The sequence below is a fragment of the Acartia tonsa genome, chromosome 11, assembly GCF_053477335.1.
Source record: "Acartia tonsa isolate MP-2025a chromosome 11, ASM5347733v1, whole genome shotgun sequence".
In the NCBI taxonomy this organism is placed as follows: domain Eukaryota; kingdom Metazoa; phylum Arthropoda; class Copepoda; order Calanoida; family Acartiidae; genus Acartia; species Acartia tonsa.
In genome coordinates, this window is record NC_137270.1 from 48,922,383 (window position 1) to 48,943,506 (window position 21,124).

The window sequence follows — 21,124 nt, forward strand, 5'->3', positions numbered from 1 at the left end:
TCCCTCCCTGTTCTGTAACAGATATTTAGCCTATCTAATTTCAAATCTTGGGATGCATGGTTTTAGGCCATTTAAGAGATATTTAGCAGCTCTTGCCTGGTGCTTTCATCATCCAAACTCACCTCAGAACCATTTAACTGAAATCAATCAATCACCCTACTCATTTGAATTTAGAAATTTAGTAGAATACTTTAACAATAATCTTTAAAGATGAAAATAGTCATCAAGTTTCAGAAATTTACTAGTCATTTTTTATAATATTACCCCGATGTAGTATAAGACGTTTAATTCAGAGATCAGCAGGGTGCCAAATATCCCCAATGTCAGTCTATTAAAGGGAATATCATTGCATTTTATTATAAACATAGTGTTCTCAAATTTCTATTTACTTTCTTTATGCCAAAATTTTATAATAGTAATATAAGTTTCCTCCCCAGACAAAAATTCACCCCTTCCATTTTGCTTGCACCTAATTTTTACCCTTGCAATCCCCCCCCCCCCCCACCTTATTTTTCCTTTTCTTTTTCTTCTCCCCCCTACTAATCTCCCTTCATAAATCATCCCTTTTTCTCAGGAAAATGTTCCCCCTCCTTTATCCTGATTAGCTGCATTGGTGACACCCCCGCCCCCCTGCCCCCCCCCCCAATGACATGAACGCCTCCTAAAAGCTCACCTACCCCTAACCAATCTATGCACGCTTCTGTTTGTCATCTTGCCTTTGGTTCCCTCTTTTTCATTTTATATTTTACCCCTTTTATAAGCTTACCCTCTCCCTTTTCCTCTTACTCCACCTTTAAAAAACAATATCTTTCAACAAAAATTTATTTAAGAATTATTTTAATAAAGATGTAAATTTCATAAAAATAAAGTTTTAGCAATAATAATTAACAACAACAAAAAACATTAACATGTACTATCAGAAACAATTGGAATTCTTAATTTTGATTGACATCATTGAAGTTATTTTTTGAGCTATAATATTTATTTTAAACAGCTATGTTTGTTTAATAGTTTCATTTTCACTCTAATATAGTTAATTTATTACCAATAAAGATGATAATAAACAGATACTTATTTCAGAACATACACAAGTTCTATAATAAGGAAATGTTCAAGTTTTTTATTGGTTTTTGTTTTTATTAACGTATATCAGAAAAATGTGCAGAATTGTAGAGATTCAAAAGCATGAACAATTATAAATTTTATCCTAATAATTACATATGTATAAGGAAAAAAATTTACACTGTTCAGACTTTTGAACAAGTTTAAAGAGTTTCTTTTTTCTTTGTTTGTTTCTATGTAAATCTTGAATGCATTCTTCTTTAACCTTTCATGTCTAACAATAAACTAAACTTACAGCGCCCGCCTAAATATTCACACAAAGGGTTAAAGTGTTTTTCTAAAGAAGCAAATTATTGGAGAGCAAATACTATATTTACCATGAAATTGTATAAAAGAATTTATCTTTTCTTTAATATCCCAAATAAAATTTATCAGAAAAATTAGTAATATTTTAATCACTTTAATCAGTCCACATACCTCTTAGAGGCTGTGAAGCTTCCCAAAAAATGTATTCAGTTCAGTTGTTAGTTTGATGATAACATAAACAAAAAATATTATTTGTCTAAAGAGAGAGTAAACCCCATACTTAGCATTTGTTGTAGAAAAAGTCAGTTTACATCAACTAGACTGACCATCCCTAAATAATTACTTTTTTAATTCAAAGTTTTTTAAGAACACCACACATTGGTGGAAATATAATAAATGCGTCCGTAGGTGTTGTAAAAAAAAGGGGTAGTTAGTTTACCAATAGGTCAACTGGCCCACCCCTCCCCCCAAGCGCACACACACACACACACACCCTCTAGCATCTTTAGACTGTAGTAATAAGAAGTTAATGTTCAGGGAATGGGGGGTATTGATATATAAATTATTATGGTACCTAAAGTTTTATTATTTGGCTCTCTCATTGACAGTATTAATTTTTTTAGTCAATAATTTTAAAATACAATGGAGTATTTTTGTTATTCTCATTAAGGATGTTCATTGTCTTATCCCTTAAGATCCCTGCATATACATATGAAGATACTACAAATCTATAAATAGTATATGTAAACAAATATGCAGGCGTGGGGTTGCTCTGTAATGTAATAAAAAAATTAAAATAGAAAAAAGTAACTAAAGTTACTGTGAACATCATATTAATTCTTTGTGATGATATCACAAAAAAATTATAATTAATTTTGAGAAAGATGCTTAAGTTCAGATGATTAGAATTTCCACAGTTACAGTTGACTAACCACTCATATTATCATAATAAATATCCTTGCTCACAAAAAAAGAATTATTAATATCCATTATTCCATCGTATTAAATTATCTAAAAAAATTTATTCATTTTGGGGATGTCCTTGTGTACATTTCTTTGTTTATTTATTTCAATAAGTTAAAAAACAATTTCTACTGCAGTTTTTGGGAAACACTCAAGCATGTGTTATTAATGATTGCATATTCAAATTTCTTGACCCTATTGAAATATTTGGACCCCTGCTAATCTTTTTTTCCATTTTTCCCTGTTAAGAAGTTCAGACAAAACTAAGGTTATTAGAACATCAAAAGTTAACTATTTTTATATCAAAAACCAAAAGTAATTTTTAATTTTTGTTTTAAATATTTGATTCTTTTAAGGAATCTAAAGATTTTTTTTATAGAAGTTTTTTCTTCTAAAGTCAACTACAGTTTATACGTTAGAAATACTCCTAACTTGATTACTATAGAGATTTTCTAATGGTGATTTTCCATGCATTATGCAATTATAATAATCAAGTTTAAGAGTGAACAACTAGGGCAATGAAGACGAAGAAATTCGCTAAAAAATCAACATGTGACGTCATAAAAATGAGGGAATATCCAGCTATTTTTTAGAGGTTTTCTTTCCCACTCCTCCTCTCCTCATCCCTCATTTTTATGACGTCAGAAATTTTTTGAGCGACTTTCTTCGTCTTCTCAATTAATTAAAAAACAGGGATCGAGGGATAAACCACTCTAAATTATGGCAAACAAATAACCCTCTCCTGTCGATTAACATATGAAATATTTTTGACAGCTTTCCGCGGATATTAAAATGAAACATTATAAAACTGATGTTAATTTCATGATTTTTACATTTAATATTTTTAGAAAATTGTCTGTAATATGCATGATGATATACATGATTTTTCAGTATGGCAGAGAACCGGTTTTAATCCAGCGTATTTTTATCGATTTCGAAGCCATACTGTAATAGTTACACTTGTTTCGGGCAAAGGATCCCCCCCCCCCCCCAATTCTAATAATTATGTCGTACATCTGACATAGCAGCAGTAAAAAAAACATATTTTAATTTACCTTGTTGACATAATAACTATGAAAGCCATTGCGTGGCAGAGAACAGCTGGTGACCGAGGAACCGGTTTTCAGGTAGTAGGAGCGGGGTGGCCAGTTGGCGCCATTTTGTTGCTCCCCCATGGTGGTGGGCTCCGCAACACGCAGGCGCGCCAGGGGCTCCGCAACACCAATGTCCTCATTGCTTCCTAAAAAAAGGAAGATATTTGAATTTTTCTCAGTATTTTTATTAAGAGGGTGGTGGTGCCTTCTCCTAAAATAGCTGTAAACCTTCCTTGAAACTATCAGAATATGCTATATTGTAAACGATATATTGACAATATTCACGCAAAATTCGTTGCTTATGAACAAAATTGTCCCTTTTTTTCCTTCTATGACTAAGTGAAAATTATATTTTTGATTTTACAGATGTGTGGCTGACAGAAATATCATTTCATAATAGTTATTTATTACATCGTATTATAGACAGTTATCCGCGGATATTAAAATGAACTACCAGTTATGTTAGCCTCGAGGGGCTAAAGGCATGGGGGCTATCAATTTCGGTATTAATTTTACAATTTATATTTTAATATTAGTAGAAAATTGTCTGTCATATGATGCTTTACATGATTTTTCAGTATGGGTGAGGACCCGTTCTAATCCAGCGGATATTAATCGGTTTGGAAGCTGGAAAATGTGGAGCTGACAGAAAAATCATTTTATATTATTAATTCACGAGTTAAGAGACAGGTATATTTGTTATATGTCTCTCTGTCTGTTTGTTTGTGTGTCTGCCTGTTTGTTTGTCTGTTTGTCTATTTTTCTTTTTGTCTGTCTGTTTATTTGTTTGTTTGTCTGTTTGTTTGTTTGTCTGTGTCTGTACGTTTGTCTATTTTTCTGTTTGTCTGTCTGTCTTTTTGTCTATTTATTTGTTTGTTTGTTTGTTTGTCTGTTTGTTGTTTGTCTGTTTGTTGTTTGTTTGTTTGTTTGTCTATCTGTTTGTCTGTCTATTTGTTTATCTGTCTGTCTGATTGTTTGTCTGTTTGTCTGTTTGTCTGTTTGTCTATTTTTCTATTTGTCTGTCTGTCTGTTTATCTGTCTGTCTGATTGTTTCTCTATGATTTTGGTATTGCACCACAGTATTGAAGTTGCTATAAATTAGCTAGTCTTTTAGTCTATCTGTTTATCTGTCTTTTAGTCTATCTGTTTTTCTGTTTGTATGTTTGGTTGTTTGTATGTTTTTCTGTTTTTCTGTTTTTCTGTTTGTCTGTCTGTCTGTTTGTTTGTCTGCTTGTTTATTTGTTTCTTTGTTTGTTTATTTATTTATTTTTTTTGTTTATTTGTTTGTTTGTTTGTTTGTTTGTTTGTTTATTTGTCTGTCTGTCTGTTTGTTTGATTGTTTGTCTGTTTGTATGTCTGTTTGTTGTTTGTCTGTTTTTCTGTTTGTCTGTTTGTCTGTATGTCTATATTTGATTTTTCTGTGGTGCTGACAGAAAATCATTTTATGATAAAAATTCACGAGTTAAAAGAAAGGTATATTGGCTAGCTTAAGGGAGAAAGGACATTGGACTGTAAATTACACTGGTACCCAATATTATCAGGATTAGAATCGGTTCTCAGTCATACTGAAAAACTATGTATAGCATTACAGACAATTTTCCACGAACATACCAGTTTTTTTTTAACCAGGCTTTCAGCACCTCCAGACTAAGAAACTGGTTATAATCTTAGTTTTTCATATTAATTTCCACGGAAAACTGTCTATAAAACAATGCGATAATCAACTATTCCTATTGAACTATCCACATATCCCTTCAAATCTAAAGAAAAATTATAAAATAGAAAGAAAAAAATGGAAAAGATATTGTAATTGGATATCAGAAGAAAAAAGTTTTTAGATACTTTTCCCCCTAAACTAATTCAAATATTTTTGATAGAGTAGCTACTCTAAAGGAATGTACGTCCGTCTGTATACCCTATTTTACATTTTTGTTAGGTCAGTTTGTCCTTAACGACTAGCTATAATCTTTGGAATGTTATAATTGTCCTATCAAGATCAAACTTTTATAATTGATACTGTAGTTTTGTAAAATGTGACTCTATACTTGTTTATGATCGTTTGTATGACCCTTACGCAGGGAGGGAGGGGACAATGGACTGTTTATCACACTAGTCCCCAAAGTTTTGTTATATTGTTTTCTTATTAGATGACTTAACAACTTTATGGACTTTTATTGAATTTTGATTGGTTGGTTCAGTAAGTTAGAGTGTCTATTCAACCATCAGCCATTGTCTTATCCCTTTAGATCCCTGACTGTTTGGATGTATTTATCCTTTTTGGGATGTGTGTGTGTGTGTGTGTTAGGGAAGTGGGGGGGGGGGGATGGTTATATAGTTTTCGTAATTTATAAGAAATTAAAAAGTTGTCCTATTAATTCTTTTATATATTATATATTAAAAAGTTAAAGAAAATACAAAATTATAAAGATATTATTTTTAGTAGCGAAGCTACTACATATTTTAAATATATCGGGACGTCCGTTTGTCTGATAGATAGATAGATAGATAGATAGATAGATAGATAGATAGATAGATAGATAGATAGATAGATAGATAGATAGATAGATAGATAGATAGATAGATGAATAGATAGATAGATAGATAGATAGATAGATAGATAGATAGATAGATAGATAGATAGATAGATAGATAGATAGATAGATAGATAGATAGATAGATAGATAGATAGATAGATAGATAGATAGATAGATAGATAGATAGATAGATAGATAGATAGATAGATAGATAGATAGATAGATAGATAGATAGATAGATAGATAGATGAATAGATAGATAGATAGATAGATAGATAGATAGATAGATAGATAGATAGATGAATAGATAGATAGATAGATGAATAGATAGATACATAGATAGGTAGATAATTATGCCTAATCAGACCTGAATTGCCCAGACAGTTGAGTTGTAGCTTGTTCTTCTTCTTAGGGGCAAAATATTTCTCACTTTTCTAAAAAAATGGATTTAAAAATATGGTTATAAAAAACTTGGTGGATATATTGACAGGGGAAAATTTGTCGCCAATTTCTAGCATTAAATTCATTCATTGATCAGTTAGTTCATCTATTCGGTAGGGGCTGGGATGGATTAAATGTATCGGAATTTTAGCAAGCTGCGAGTATCACTATATTAGATCTTGTGCAATATCCAGGTAATAAACAGACAAACAGATAGACAGACAAACAAACAGACGGGCATACAGACATATAAACTTAAAGGCAAACAGACAGACAAACAGACAGACAAACAGACAGACAAACAAACAGACAGACAAACAGACAGACAAACAAACAGACAAACAGACAGACAAACAGACAGACAAATTACCTTTGAATAATCCGATACACAGCACATTGTGGTACAATCCTGACTTCCACTGAAATAACAAAAAATCTTTGGTATCCGCGGAAAGCTGCCTTTAATACGATGCGATAAATAACTATTCTTGAATTTGAATAGTTTTTCTATAAATAATGAAATTTTGTAGCGGGACAAAGTGTCTCAAAATCAGTTATGTGACGTCATAAAAATAAGGGATTATCCATCTCTTTTTTAGGTTTTTTTCCACTTCTAATCTCATCTCCACAAAATTTGATTAATTATAGAAAAGCTATGCAAATTCAAAAACAGTTATTTATCGCATCGTATTATAGACATCTTTCCGCGGATACCAATGTAAAACAAATTAATTATTCAGAATGGCTAAGAACCGGTTCTAATCCAGCGGACATTAATCGGATTCTAAGCCATACTGAAAAAGTCTTGATAAACCCTAAGAGATCGGCACCTTCGCAAGATCTTAATAAATCTAGGGGTAAATTATCTCTGCTCCTATTACAGTTAGAGGTTTAAAAATTGCTGTGTGTTTTTTCATTCATTTTAGTATAATAATTTTAAATTTCGAGTATGGCCTCAAAACCGATAAATATCCGCTGAAATATAACCGTTTCTAAGCCATAATAAAAAATTATATTTAGCATCGTATTATAGCCCATTTTCTTCGAATAAACTCAGGGCTTAAAAAACTAGTTTTAATTTTATAAAAGTACATTTTTATATCCGCGGATAGCTGTTTACAATACAATGTGATAAATAACTATTTTAGTTATGAAATATTTAATTTAACAAGGATGACAGCACCCATAAAAGATAAGCTCTGAAACGGTCTGACAAACGTACATTAACGCTTGTATAGTGTCAGTACTGAATAATCAGAATGTAAATGTATAAGAGTCGAAGCAAAATCATGTCAATTGGATAATTATATCTCATAAAAATTAGTTGTTTAAAAAGTTTAAAAATCAACATGTTTAAAATGGATGTACGGACATTCTAGTAATGATTATAGAGTTGCAACGCTATGCTACGACACTAATTATAGAAAAGCTTTGCTTTTAAAAAAAATCCTATGATCAATAAAAAAATCAAATAGAAAAAAATCAAATAAATTCTTTGAAACCGTAATAGGGGATTTTTTTCTTTGAAATTGAAATAAAGGATTTTTTTTGGAAAATAATAAATATAGAATTATAAAACTTTACTCTAGAAAATAAATTCTAAAACAAAAGAGGTTGCTATTTCTTAAAGTCTCCTATTTTTAATATTACTTTAAATTAAGGAGGGAGGAGGTATTTTTTCTATTATATAACTCCTGCAGGGCCCTAACCCTGTGGGGCAAACCATTAACTAATATAACCTAGCCTAACCTCACCTAAAGTGAATAATAAAGTAATGGATATTATATAAAGCAGTAAGGTTATTTTTGTTGGAAGCTTAAGATTTTGATATTTACAGGACTGATTGATTTCGTCCTTTTATGGAAACTTCACATAGATCCTGCGTTAGTTTAAGGCTATTTTATCTTTAGATTTTAGCTCATGGATGGTTTTATGCTTTTTTTCTAGCCCCTTATTAACCCTTTAATGACAGATTTTCTAGACGCTTGGGTTGCAAACGCTAGTAATATCTATACTACAAAGTAGAACGATGTCTGTCTGTCCGTCTGTCCCTTAAGATCTCGGTAACCTCTGAACCGATCAGATTCTACTCTTTAGGGTATATACCTATTGGTCCTGTGGTGGTTTAAGCTATTTTCTTGGTGGTTGGGACACCCCCAACCCCACAAAAACAAAAAAATCCCCCCCCCTTTTTTAAAAAGAATTTGCTTATGATTTCACTGGTCCTTTTACGAATTTCGCCTTAATTTTTTTTTTAAATCACCTCTTGGGGCAAAGCCTCTAGAGGCTAGGGGCGAAGCCGCTAGTGGTTATATAATATAGGTGGATACTATGACAGCGGAAAAATTGTTGTCAATTGCTAACATGGACATCTATCTATCTATCCATCCATCTCTGTTGCATAACTAATATGTCTGTGAAGATTAGAGGTTGGCAGTAATCCAAATCACAAAAGGGGGTAGAATCCCATAAAAAAGGAAAAGAGACCAAAAATCACACCCCCTTACCCCCCATACAAAAAAAAGTATTTCTAGCCAGGGAGAAAAGGGCCGTTGGACTGTTTATTTTTTACACAAGTCCCCAAAGTTTTATAACAATATTTTCTTATTCGTTGGCTTAACAACTTTTGAGACTTAAAAAAAAATTGTATTGGTTGAATCATTAAGTGTTGAAACATCCTTTTAGATCACTGATTTATAGACCTTGCTGTTTATTACACTAGTCCTAAAAGTTTTATAACAAAGGTTTCTTATTCGTTGTCTTAACAACTTTTGAGACTTAATTTTATTGGATGATTTATTAAGTGTTGAAACATTTCAACCACTAATGGTCTTATCCCTTTAGATCACTGATTTATAGACCTTGCTGTTTATTACACTAGTCCCGAAAGTTTTATAACAATATTTTCTTATTCGTTGGCTTAACAACTTTTGAGACTTAAAAAATTTTTTATTGGTTTAATCATTAAGTGTTGAAACATTTCAACCACTAATTGTCTTACCCCTTTAGATCATTGTTTTATAGTCCTTGATGTTTATTACACTAGTCCAAAAAGTTTTATAACAAAGTTTTCTTATTCGTTGGCTTGACAACTTTGAAGGCTTTAAAGAAATTTAATTAGTTGATTCATTAGGTGTCCAATCGTTTCAACCACTAATTGTCTAATCTGATTTCTAGCCCCTTTGGATTATTGAAACCCTGCAGGCTATTTAAGATTGAGTGGTCCTATTTAAGTTAAGGGGAAATTGGCATGTAAAGGCCCTCTAAGCAGGCATGTATTCTATCTTCATATGACAAATAAAACTGGGGATATTTATTCTACAAAAAAAAGTTTTTTTATACTTTATATTAGTAACAGGATGTCTGTCTGTGTATACTAAAAGATCTCGCTAACCAATGAACTAATATGGTTATCCTTTACAATTTAGCTTCTCCCATAGGTCCTGAAAAGGTTTATAACTATTTTGGGGGAGGGCACCACCACCTCCCAATAAGAAATTATCCTTAGAAAAAAAACCTCCCAAAAAAGCTTTTTTTACATTTTCCTAGAGTTTAAAATGGACAGTAAGGGTAGACCTTCTCCCCCCCCAGCCTCAAGTGCCCCTAGAGACCTGAAGGGGTGTAGCCACCATTATTATATAACTCTACTGAGATACTAAAGTATTAAACAACTATGGAACCATTTATTGTGACTTGCTTATCTTAATAAACATTATTTATCAGGACACATTTACTAATTGATTACTATATATTATATATAAATATTTGGATTTTTTTTTTTTGGGGGGGGGGGGTGGTGAAAGTCAACTTACCTCTCCACACCCATTTATAATTTTAGTTTTTAAAAATCATTTTGCATAAGAGCGATTTCTCTTGGGAGGGTGGTGGTACCCTCCCTCAAAATAGTTAAAAACCTTTCCAGGACCTATGAGAAGTTACATTGTAAAGAAGAATCATATTGGTTCAGCGGTTAGCTAGATCATTCGGTACAGACAGACACACAGAGAGACACATATCCTGTTACTTTTATATAAGGATTATATAAGTCTACTGACATACTATAATATCTTACTGAACTATGGAACAATTTATTTTGTCTTGTATATCTTGACAAACATTAAGGACGTTTTTTCTTTTGGGGGGATGGTGGTACCATCACTCAAAATAGTTATAATCCTTCCCAGGATCTATGAGAAGTTACATTGTAAAGAAGAACCATATCAGTTCTACTGACTATACTATAATATTAAACAACTATGGAATTATTTATTGTGACTTGCTTATCTTGATAAACACTATTTATCAGGACACATTTACTAATTGATTACTATATATTATATATATAAATATTTGGATTTTTTTTTTGGGGGGGGGGGAGGTGGTGAAAGTCAACCTACCCCTCCACACCCATTAATAATTTTATTTTTTAAAAGTCATTTTTCATAGGAGCGAGTTTTCTTGGGAGGGTGGTGGTACCCTCCTCCAAAATAGATATAATCCTTCCTAGGACCTATGAGAAGCTACATTGTAAAGAAGAACCATATCAGTTCTACTGACATACTATGATATTAAATAACTATGGAACTATTTATTGTGACTTGCTTATCTTAATAAACATTATTTATAATGACATATTTACTAATAGATTACTTTTTATCCTCCTATTCTTTCTTATTTAGTCTTTAAAAAGGATTCAAAATGCAAGGACATATATTTTTTTAACTCTTACTTTATACATCTTAATTGGAACTGATGATCTATTTTTATAGAGAAACATATGTATTCCATCAATAAAGAAAGTTAAAAATTAAACTGTGTTACTGTTTATACATATAATACTTATTATATAAAGTAGCAAGGTTTTTTTGTTGTTAAAAGCTTAAGATCTAATAATTGCTAACCTGATAGCGTTCTCTTTTTTAGGTAAGATTCGCATAGGTCCCATTATGGTTTTAGGCTTTTTCATTTTTAAATTTAAGTTTTGTTTTTAGCTATTTTAGATACAGAGCACCTAGATGCTAAACTTATTAAGCATTGCTTTTCTTTTAAAGTAGCTTTTCTATGATTTCCTTTGTCTGTCAGTATTAAAAGGAGTAAGGAAAGTAGCCTAAATCCTTAATAAATATAATAATCAAATAGCTTAAAACGACCAAAGGACCTATAAGAACCTTCCATAAATGTAGATTCCCTTTAATTAAGAGGCAGCTAAGGACGTATCCGGTAGTTTAATTATAGAGTAGCAGCTTTTTGCTAATAGAATAAAAAAAGTTACCTTTTTTCAAAAACAGCGGCCTGTTTCTCATTGATACAATACTGTTCTCTATAAACCAAAAAACAACCATAATACGTTTTTTTCCATTATGGCTTTAAAAACCGCTGGATTAGAACCAGTTATCAGCCTTACTGAAAAGTCATGTATAGCATCGTATAACAGACAATTTTCCACGAATATTAGTATAAAAATCATAAAATTAATACCAGTTTTGTTAGACCAGTCCATTCGGTTCCTCGAGTATTCATTTTAATATACTTGGAAAAATGTCTTTAATTCGATGTGACAAATAACTATTTTTTTTTATATAGTAAATTAGTGGTTGCCCTCCCAGCATCTAGGGGCTCTAGGTTTAACTAGGTTTTTGAAGAGCTAAAAATAGTTCAAAACAATCCTGGGACGTATGTGAAGAGTCACTTCAATTAAGAACTCAATCGGTACAGTAGTTATGGAAATCTTAAGTTACAGACAAAAAAAAAACTTACTACTTTGTATAATAGGATAGTAAATTTTTTTTATGGCTCTTTGTCCGCTAAAATCTCACAAAACACTGAACGGATTAAGTTCTATATTCTAGTAAACCTTTTAAAAATCTAATTTAAAATTAAAGTCTTTGGATGGCTTTAGGTCATTTTCGAGCCCCTCCCTTGGTTCTCTTTCAAAAACGTTTAAGGCAAATGAATCAATTAGATAATAAATTGTTTTCAATTTACTAAAATTACTAGTGAAAAAAGGATGACAACATTCATGAGTAGCGAAGCGCATAATTATCTTATATTTATAAACGGAAATTGTGAGTTATAGTGCAGATTTTTAATGTTTTTAAAAATATATAGATAGCAGAAAATCACGAAATCTTCTAATCAAAAGTTCTATTTTGAATAGCAACCCCGAAAATATCATGTTACCCCATTTGAATTTTCTTACAGACAGACATACGGACAGATGGACAGACGGACAGACATTACAAATTGTGAAGTAGCTTCGCTACTAAAAAAAATAGCATCCATTCCTCAGTGAAAGAGGTCAGAAATAAGACAAACATTAAGTAAAGAAAAAGAACTGGTATTGCTAGCGACTTTACCACAAGAGGTATTGGGAAGTCCCCCTCCTATATAGAATCTTTTGTTTGTAATTATTAAAAAAAAAGAAAAAAATGTTGATGGGGGGGGGGGGGAGGTTTGGATCAACTGCAGTTCACGGTAAAATATTCCTGGTAAAATCTATGAATTTTAAAGGCTGCTAGCTGTTAAACGGCTGAAAGCTCAGATCATGCCCGCACACTGTTTTAAGCGGCATAAGAAGGCCTACAAATAATCTGGAATAGCCATAAATCAATAATGCATAATTATCTCGCAGTGCAGAGAAATGCGCTAAAAAGACCTATTTTACGCGTTTTTCTTCAGTGAAGCTTTCCCTGTGCATCATTGGATCTTGGCTATTCCAGATTATGTGTAGGCCTTCTTATGCCGCTTAAAATGGTGTGCGGGTATGATCTGTAAGTTCAGCCGTTTAACAGCTAGAAGCCTTTAAAATTCACAGATTTTTGGAAATATTCGTTACCAGGAATATTTAACCGTGAACTGCAGTAGATCCGATTTTTTAATGGGTCTCCAAACCTACTTATTTCTTTTAGTTTACAAAATTCGAAGTCCCTTAAAACTGGGAGCAAAGATTTTTTTTTATTTTCTGGAATTCAAATAACTTTTTTCAGGAAATATTATCGTTGTACGTGGATTGCAATTTTAACTTTTGCATCTAATAGTATACTCTTTTATTTAAAAAAAATTAAAAATAGCCTAAAATCAACCCCTAACCTATGTAATGCTTTTCTAAAATGTAGAACTCAATCCGTTCAGTAGTTATTGAAATTTTAAGCATCAGATAAAAAACTTACTACTTGATACTAGCGGGTATGACACTAGAAGCATCTAGGTCCACTTAAGTTGAATTAAGTTATAAGGAGAAAAATTTTAAAAATGGGGTAGTAGAGATACTCCCCCTCCCAATAAAATAGTTAAAAACCTTCCATGGACCTATAAGAAGCTTTACTGTAAAGGAGAACGATATCAGTTCAGCGTTAGCGACAAAAAGGCTTACTACTTCATATGGTCAGATTTTTAAGTATACATTTTTTATTTGGACAGTGGCTTTATCCTTTAAAGAAGTAATATAATGTATATGTGTCTATCTGTTTGTAGCGAAGGATCTCGCTTAATGTTAGACTGATATGTGCGGGTTGAACATAAGCAGGTTTTTTCTAGGGAGGGATTGTTAGCCCCACCCAAACCCCCTGGACTGGGGGGAAGTGACCAGAATTCAGTCTGGCATCTACCCTGGGACCTTTCCAGCACAGTAGGACTCTTCTGGTGTAGCTGCCAGGGTCATTGATGCACGGTGCAGGATGGACGGCGTGCACGTACCTGGTCTCCCATCCTAAGACTGATATGGTTCTCCTTTAAATTGAAGCTTCTTATAAGTCAAGCGCTGCATATTTTTAAATATTTTATATATTAATAAAAGAATAGTTTTTATCAAGGAGGGAGGTAAAAAATGGACTATAGATTATACTGGTACCCAAAGTTGTAAAAACATGCTCTCCAAATCCTTAGCTAAAAATTTTTGGGTACTTTGGTGACATCTTGATTGGTTGGTTTGTTAAAACTAGAATTGTCCAAACCAATAACATTCTTCTGCAGTTGGGGTAATTTAATCAATTTATTTCCCATTGTCTTATCCCTTAAGATCCCTGTATTTTTAGCTTGGTATTAATGAAAATAATAACACATGGTGTTTTTTTAATAGGACAAAAGTACTGCTTAATATAATCCACTTGCCATTGACACAAATTAATAATCTATATCTTAATTTCTTTAATGGGTTGGGGCATTTTGTATAAGAAAAAAAATCATGTATATTAACTGTTTGCATATAAACTAAAATATTGGAGTGATCTTTTAATCAATTTACTTGAGAATTCAGGGAGAGAGGGGACACAGGGCTGTTTGCTACGCCAGTCCCCAATGTTTTATAAAAGCGTTTTTTTAAATTGTTGGCTTATTAACTTTGGGGACTTGAATTTTGATTGGTTGGTTCATTAAGTTGAGTGTCTAAACGTTTCAACTACTAATTGTATTCTACAGAAGGGGAAATTTTTTGTTTCATCATTGGGAATGTACAAAAATTTATCGGCCATTGTCTTATCCCTTTAGATCCCTGTTAAGGATTACATTCTTTATAAAATTAAATGTTGGGTTTTATAGTTATTATATTGCAGTGTTATAACATTTAACTTATCTATAATACAAAGTAGCTTGATGTCTGTCCGTGCGTCCGTCTTTCCCTTAGGATCTCAGTAACCACTGAACCGATCGGATTCTACTCTTCAGGGAATATACCTACTGGTCCTGTGGTGGTTTTAGGCTATTTCCTGGGGGTTGGGACAACCCAACCTCCCAAAAAACAAAAAAAATCCCCCCCACAATATTTTTTTAAAAGAATTTTTACGAATTTTGCAATTTCGCCATTATTTCGCGAAAATTTGCGATCCATTCACATTTTTTTCAGCTGGGTAGGTAATATAAGAAGTACTTATACCTTTTGGGACAAAGCCCCATTGTGGTCAGTGGCGAAGACGCTAGTAAGCTTATATTGTATTGTTATACTACAGTACCTATAACATTTTTTTATCAAGGATCTAAAGGGATAAGACAATGGCTGATAAATTGATGTACATCCCCAATGACGATACACAAACTTACCCTTTCTGTAGATTACAATTAGTATTACAAATGAACCAACCAATCAAAATTCAATAAAAGTCCCCAAAATTGATAAGCAAATGAGTAAGAGACGTTATAATAAGACTCAAGGGGTCTAGTGTAATAAACAGTCCAATGTCTCCTTCCTCCCTTTTTCTGCAAATTACTGATTTTTTTTAGAAGCTTTGAAGGATAAGACAATGAAGTAAAACTTAATGAACCCTTCCAATTATAAAAAACAAACAAACCCTTTTGAACATAAAATCTTTAAATTTAGATTTCTTGGTTTCAAACTTTAGTATTGTCTAAACTCTTCAACCAATGATATTATCGTCCAATGTCTTATCCCTTAAGATCCCTGATCGATCATGCTTCACTCATTAATATATTTATTTTTTATTTTTGTGATATTCATATATATATATTTATCGCAAGGAGAGAGGGGACATTGGGCTGTTTATTACACTAGTTCCCAAAGTTTTATAACAACATTTTCTTATTTGTTGGCTTAACAACATTTGAGCCTTTTATTACCTTGCGATTGGTTAGTTCATTAAGTTGAGTGTCCAAACGTTTCAACCACTAAATGTAATCTTACAGAAGGTATAAATTTTTTTTTTTTTCTTTATTGGGAATGTACATCAATTTATAGGCCATTGTCTTATCCCTTTAGATCTGTGATATTTATTAATATTGGGACATATTAAAAGGACTCTCCACAGAAAAATCAACTTTGGATTTTTGAAAATCTAACCTGAAACTATTATTCTCTGTTCAATTTTAGGCATTTTTTGTTTTTGTGGCATCGCGATCGAAGCCCTTTGAAAATTTTGTCCGCCGCCTATTTGTACTGCCGCTATAAAAATATATACTACACTTTCCTCCACTCAATATGTGTTCGCCGCTAAAGAACATTTGCTCCATTGCAACCGGCCGCTCTACGATTTATCCTCTTCCTTGACTGGACAATCCTGCCGCCTCCATTTTGTGTTCGCCTCCGCCAAATATAACCATCTTTTGCCGCAGTTGCCGCATTCATCGCCCTTCTCCGCCGCTACTCCGCTATACATTGCGTACGTAGCTATACACAACACCCCCAGCCTCCATTTAATTTCTGAACAAGGGAGAGGGGAGCATGTATTAAAAAGCGACGTACAGCGGAGTAGCGGCGGAGAAGGGCGATGAATGCGGCAACGGCGGCAAAAATAGAAGCTAAAAATCACTAAAGCAGCACAAATTAAATGGCGGGAGGATTCACTTAAAGGAGGTAAAAAATTTTAAAGGGCTTCGATCGCGATGCCACAAAAACAAAAAATGCCTAAAATTGAACAGAGAATAATAATTTCAGGTTAGATTTTCAAAAATCTAAAGTTGATTTTTCTGTGGAGAGTCCTTTTAATATATGATTAGGATTACATGTAAGTAGTTACACACACACACGCACACACACACACATACATACACACACACACACACACATACACAGAAACCTGATATGTATCTTAAATGTAACAAGTTGAGGTGTTAGTTTATAGGGACAATTCTGATCTTTATATAAAAGTAACAGGATGTGTATGTGCAAATATGTCTGTCTGCATGTCTTGCTAACCACTGAACCGATATTGACTTGTTTTTATAATTTTCCTAACTTATTAGCTTCAGATATAAGTGATATAGCTATATACATGTATATATTACATATATGATTAATCTAACAATATTACATTGATAATAGCTTGTATAATATTATTATTTCTTTAAAAATTTCTGTTTTACGTCTTCATATGGACATCATTCTCCTTGTTTTTATAAATTTCCTAAATTATTAGCTTTATATATAAGTGATATAGCTATATATACATGTATATATTACATATATGATTAATCTAACCATATTACATTAGTAATGGCTTGTCTAAATATTATTATTTCTTTTCAATTTTCTGTATTAGGGTCTTCTTATGGACAAAATTCTTTTTCTTTTTATAATTGTCCTAAATGATTAGCCTTATATATAAGTAATATGACATTATATAAATGTATATATTACATATATGATTAATCTAACAATATTACATTGGTAATAGCTTGTCTAAATATTATTATTTCCTTTAAATTTTCTGTTTTAAGGTCTTCATATGGACAAAATTCTACTTGTTTTTATAATTTTCCTAAATTATTAGGTTAAGATATAAGTAATATATCTGACTATATACATGTATATATTACATATATGATTAATATAACCATATTACTTTGTTAATAGCTTGTATAAGTATCATTATTTCTTTTGAATTTTCTGTATTAAGGTCTTCTTATGGACAAAATTCTCCTTCTTTTTATAATTTTCCTAAATTATTAGCTTGAGATATAAGTGATATTACATTATATACATGTATATATTACATATATGATTACTTTAAACAAATTACATTGGTAATAGCTTGTCTAAATATTATTATTTTCCTAAATTATTTGCTTTATATATAAGTGATATAACTATACATGTATGTGTTACATATATGATTAATGTAACCATATTACATTGGTAATAGCTTGTCTAAATATTATTATTTATTTTAAATTTTCTGTATTAAGGTCTTATGGACAAAATTCTCCTTGTTTTGATAATTTTCCTAAATTATTAGCTTTAGATATAAGTGATATAACCATATAACTATATACATGTATATATTACATATATGATTACTCTAACCATATTAGATTGATAATAGCTTGTCTAAATATTATTATTTCTTTTAATTTTCTAGTTTAAGTCTTCTTATGGACAAAATTCTCCTTCTTTTTATAATTGTCCTAAATTATTAGGTTCATATATATGTGATATAGCTATATATACATGTATATATTACATATATGATTAATCTAACCATATTACATTGGTAACAGCTTGTCTAAATATTATTATTTCTTTTAAATTTTCTATTTTAAGGTCTACATTAGTACATATGGACAAAATTCTCCTTCTTTTTATAATTGTCCTAAATTATTAGCCTTATATATAAGTAATATGGCATTATATACATGTATAAATTAAATATATGATTAATCTAACCATATTACATTGGCAATAGCTTGTCTAAATATTATTATTTCTTTAAAATTTTCTGTATTAAGGTCTTCATATGGACTTTATTCTCCTTGTTTTTATAATTGTCCTAAATTATTAGCTTTAGATATAAGTGATATTACTACATATACATGTATATATTACATATATGATTAATATAACAATATTACATTGGTAATAGCTTGTCTAAATATTAATATTTCTTTTAAATTTTCTGTATTAAGTCTACATATGGACTTAATTCTCCTTGTTTTTATAACTTTCCTAAATTATTAGCTTTATATATAAGTGATATAGCTATATATACATGTATATATTACATATATGATTACTTTAAACAAATTACATTGGTAATAGCTTGTCTAAATATTATTATTTCTTTTAAATTTTCTGTTTTAAAGATACATATGGACTTATTCTTCTTGTTTTTATAACTTTCCTAAATTATTAGGTTTAGATGTAAGTAATATGACTATATACATGTATATATTACATATATGATTAATCTAACCATATTACATTTATAATAGCTTGTATAATATTATTATTTCTTTAAAAAATTCTGTTTTAAGTCTTCATATGGACATCATTCTCCTTGTTTTTATAAACTTCCTAAATTATTAGCTTTCGATATAAGTGATATTACTGCATATACATGTATATATTACATATATGATTAATCTAACAATATTACATTGGTAAAAGCTTGTCTAAATATTATTATTTATTTTAAATTTTCTGTATTAAGTCTACATATGGACTTAATTCTCCTTGTTTTTATAACTTTCCTAAATTATTAGCTTTATATATAAGTGATATAGCTATATATACATGTATATATTACATATATGATTAATATAACCATATTACATTGGTAACAGCTTGTCTAAATATTATTATTTCTTTTAAATTTTCTATTTTAAGGTCTACATTAGTACATATGGACAAAATTCTCCTTGTTTTTATAATTGTCCTAAATTATTAGGTTCATATATATGTGATATAGCTATATATACATGTATATATTACATATATGATTAATCTAACCATATTACATTGGTAACAGTTTGTCTAAATATTATTATTTCTTTTAAATTTTCTATTTTAAGGTCTACATTAGTACATATGGACAAAATTCTCCTTCTTTTTATAATTGTCCTAAATTATTAGCCTTATATATAAGTAATATGGCATTATATACATGTATAAATTAAATATATGATAATCTAACCATATTACATTGGCAATAGCTTGTCTAAATATTATTATTTCTTTAAAATTTTCTGTATTAAGGTCTTCATATGGACTTTATTCTCCTTGTTTTTATAATTGTCCTAAATTATTAGCTTTAGATATAAGTGATATTACTACATATACATGTATATATTACATATATGATTAATCTAACCATATTACATTAGTAATAGCTTGTCAAAGTATTCATATTTTCTCAATATTTCCTCCTTATTAATATTATTTTTCTTGCAATATTAATTAGTAGTGACTTCGCCTCTAGATGCCTCAAATAGGCAATTGAGGTGATAATTAGTGGAATTTGACCCAATACATTTAATTTTAATCTCAATAAGAAAATTATAAATTTTTCTTTTGATTTTAGATATAAAAAAATAATAGTTATAAATGTTCCCTAATAAGAAGAACAATAAGAAGCTACCCTGTAAAGGAGAACTATATTGGTTCAGCAGTTATAGAGATGCTTTGTTAGACACAGACAAATAGATAAAAAGACACAGATCCTGTTACTTTATCATAAGGCAGGCTTAAACAATTTACACTTTAGGGTAATTGTAATTGCTTATTATGTATAGTATACTTTTAATACTTTTAAGTTCAAGTTTTGAGAGATATACATACACTTCTTGTGTTATTAATGGTTTAGTTTATTATTAATTTATAATTACTTAGTGATTTTTCGTTTTATAAGTTATGCAAGATTTTATGTCTGTCTGTCTGTCTTTGCGTCAGTTAGAGTAAATTTCCCACAATAATGTTTTATCAGGGGCTATGAAAGATAGAGGTTGGATTTTTTCATGTAGATTCTCCTAACTATGGGGTGTTAGTGGGATTAGCTTAAAGTTCAAATATCTTGAGTCTTTACTAATAAAAGTTTTGATATCTGATTTTATCATTTTATCATTGGTAATCTAGAAAATGTTTACATAGCTAAAACATATAAATGTTATAATTGAGTATCCTTATTATGAAGTAACAGGATTTGTGTGTGTCGCCAACCACTGAACCGATATTGTTCTCTTTTACAGGGTAGCTTCTCATAGGTCCTGGAAAGGTATATAATTTTTTTGGGAGGTTATAACAACCCTTCTAAGAAAATCGACCCTAGAAAAATTACATCTTAAAAAAATCACAATTGAAAGGGGGGGGGGGGATAAACTCCCCCCCCCCCTCTCAAGAGCCCCTGTGGTCTCTAGGGGCGTAGCCGCTACTAAAGAATATATAGTTATAAAACTGTAAAATCTTAGGAGCTTATTTTTGAGGCGCTGTCTTTGTATTTTATTTACTTATCCAGATTTAGCCTTATCTTCTTGGTTGAAGATAACTAAATATTTTCTCTACATATA

General features: G+C 30.8%; 1 protein-coding gene across 1 annotated transcript in view; it reads right to left on the bottom strand.

The window, feature by feature from the left end:
• LOC145331353 (uncharacterized) overlaps positions 1–11,717 on the bottom strand; it is a 31,312-nt gene extending 19,595 nt beyond the window's left edge. The window contains exons 1-5 of the mRNA XM_080175971.1: positions 11,673–11,717; positions 6,771–6,819; positions 6,327–6,393; positions 3,387–3,571; positions 97–137 (exon numbers count right to left, since the gene is read on the bottom strand). Of these exons, the coding sequence (XP_080032097.1) occupies positions 97–137; positions 3,387–3,571; positions 6,327–6,393; positions 6,771–6,797 (320 nt within the window). The 5' untranslated portion in view covers positions 6,798–6,819; positions 11,673–11,717. The remainder of the gene's footprint in view (positions 1–96; positions 138–3,386; positions 3,572–6,326; positions 6,394–6,770; positions 6,820–11,672) is intronic.
• Between the last annotated feature and the right edge of the window lie 9,407 nt (positions 11,718–21,124).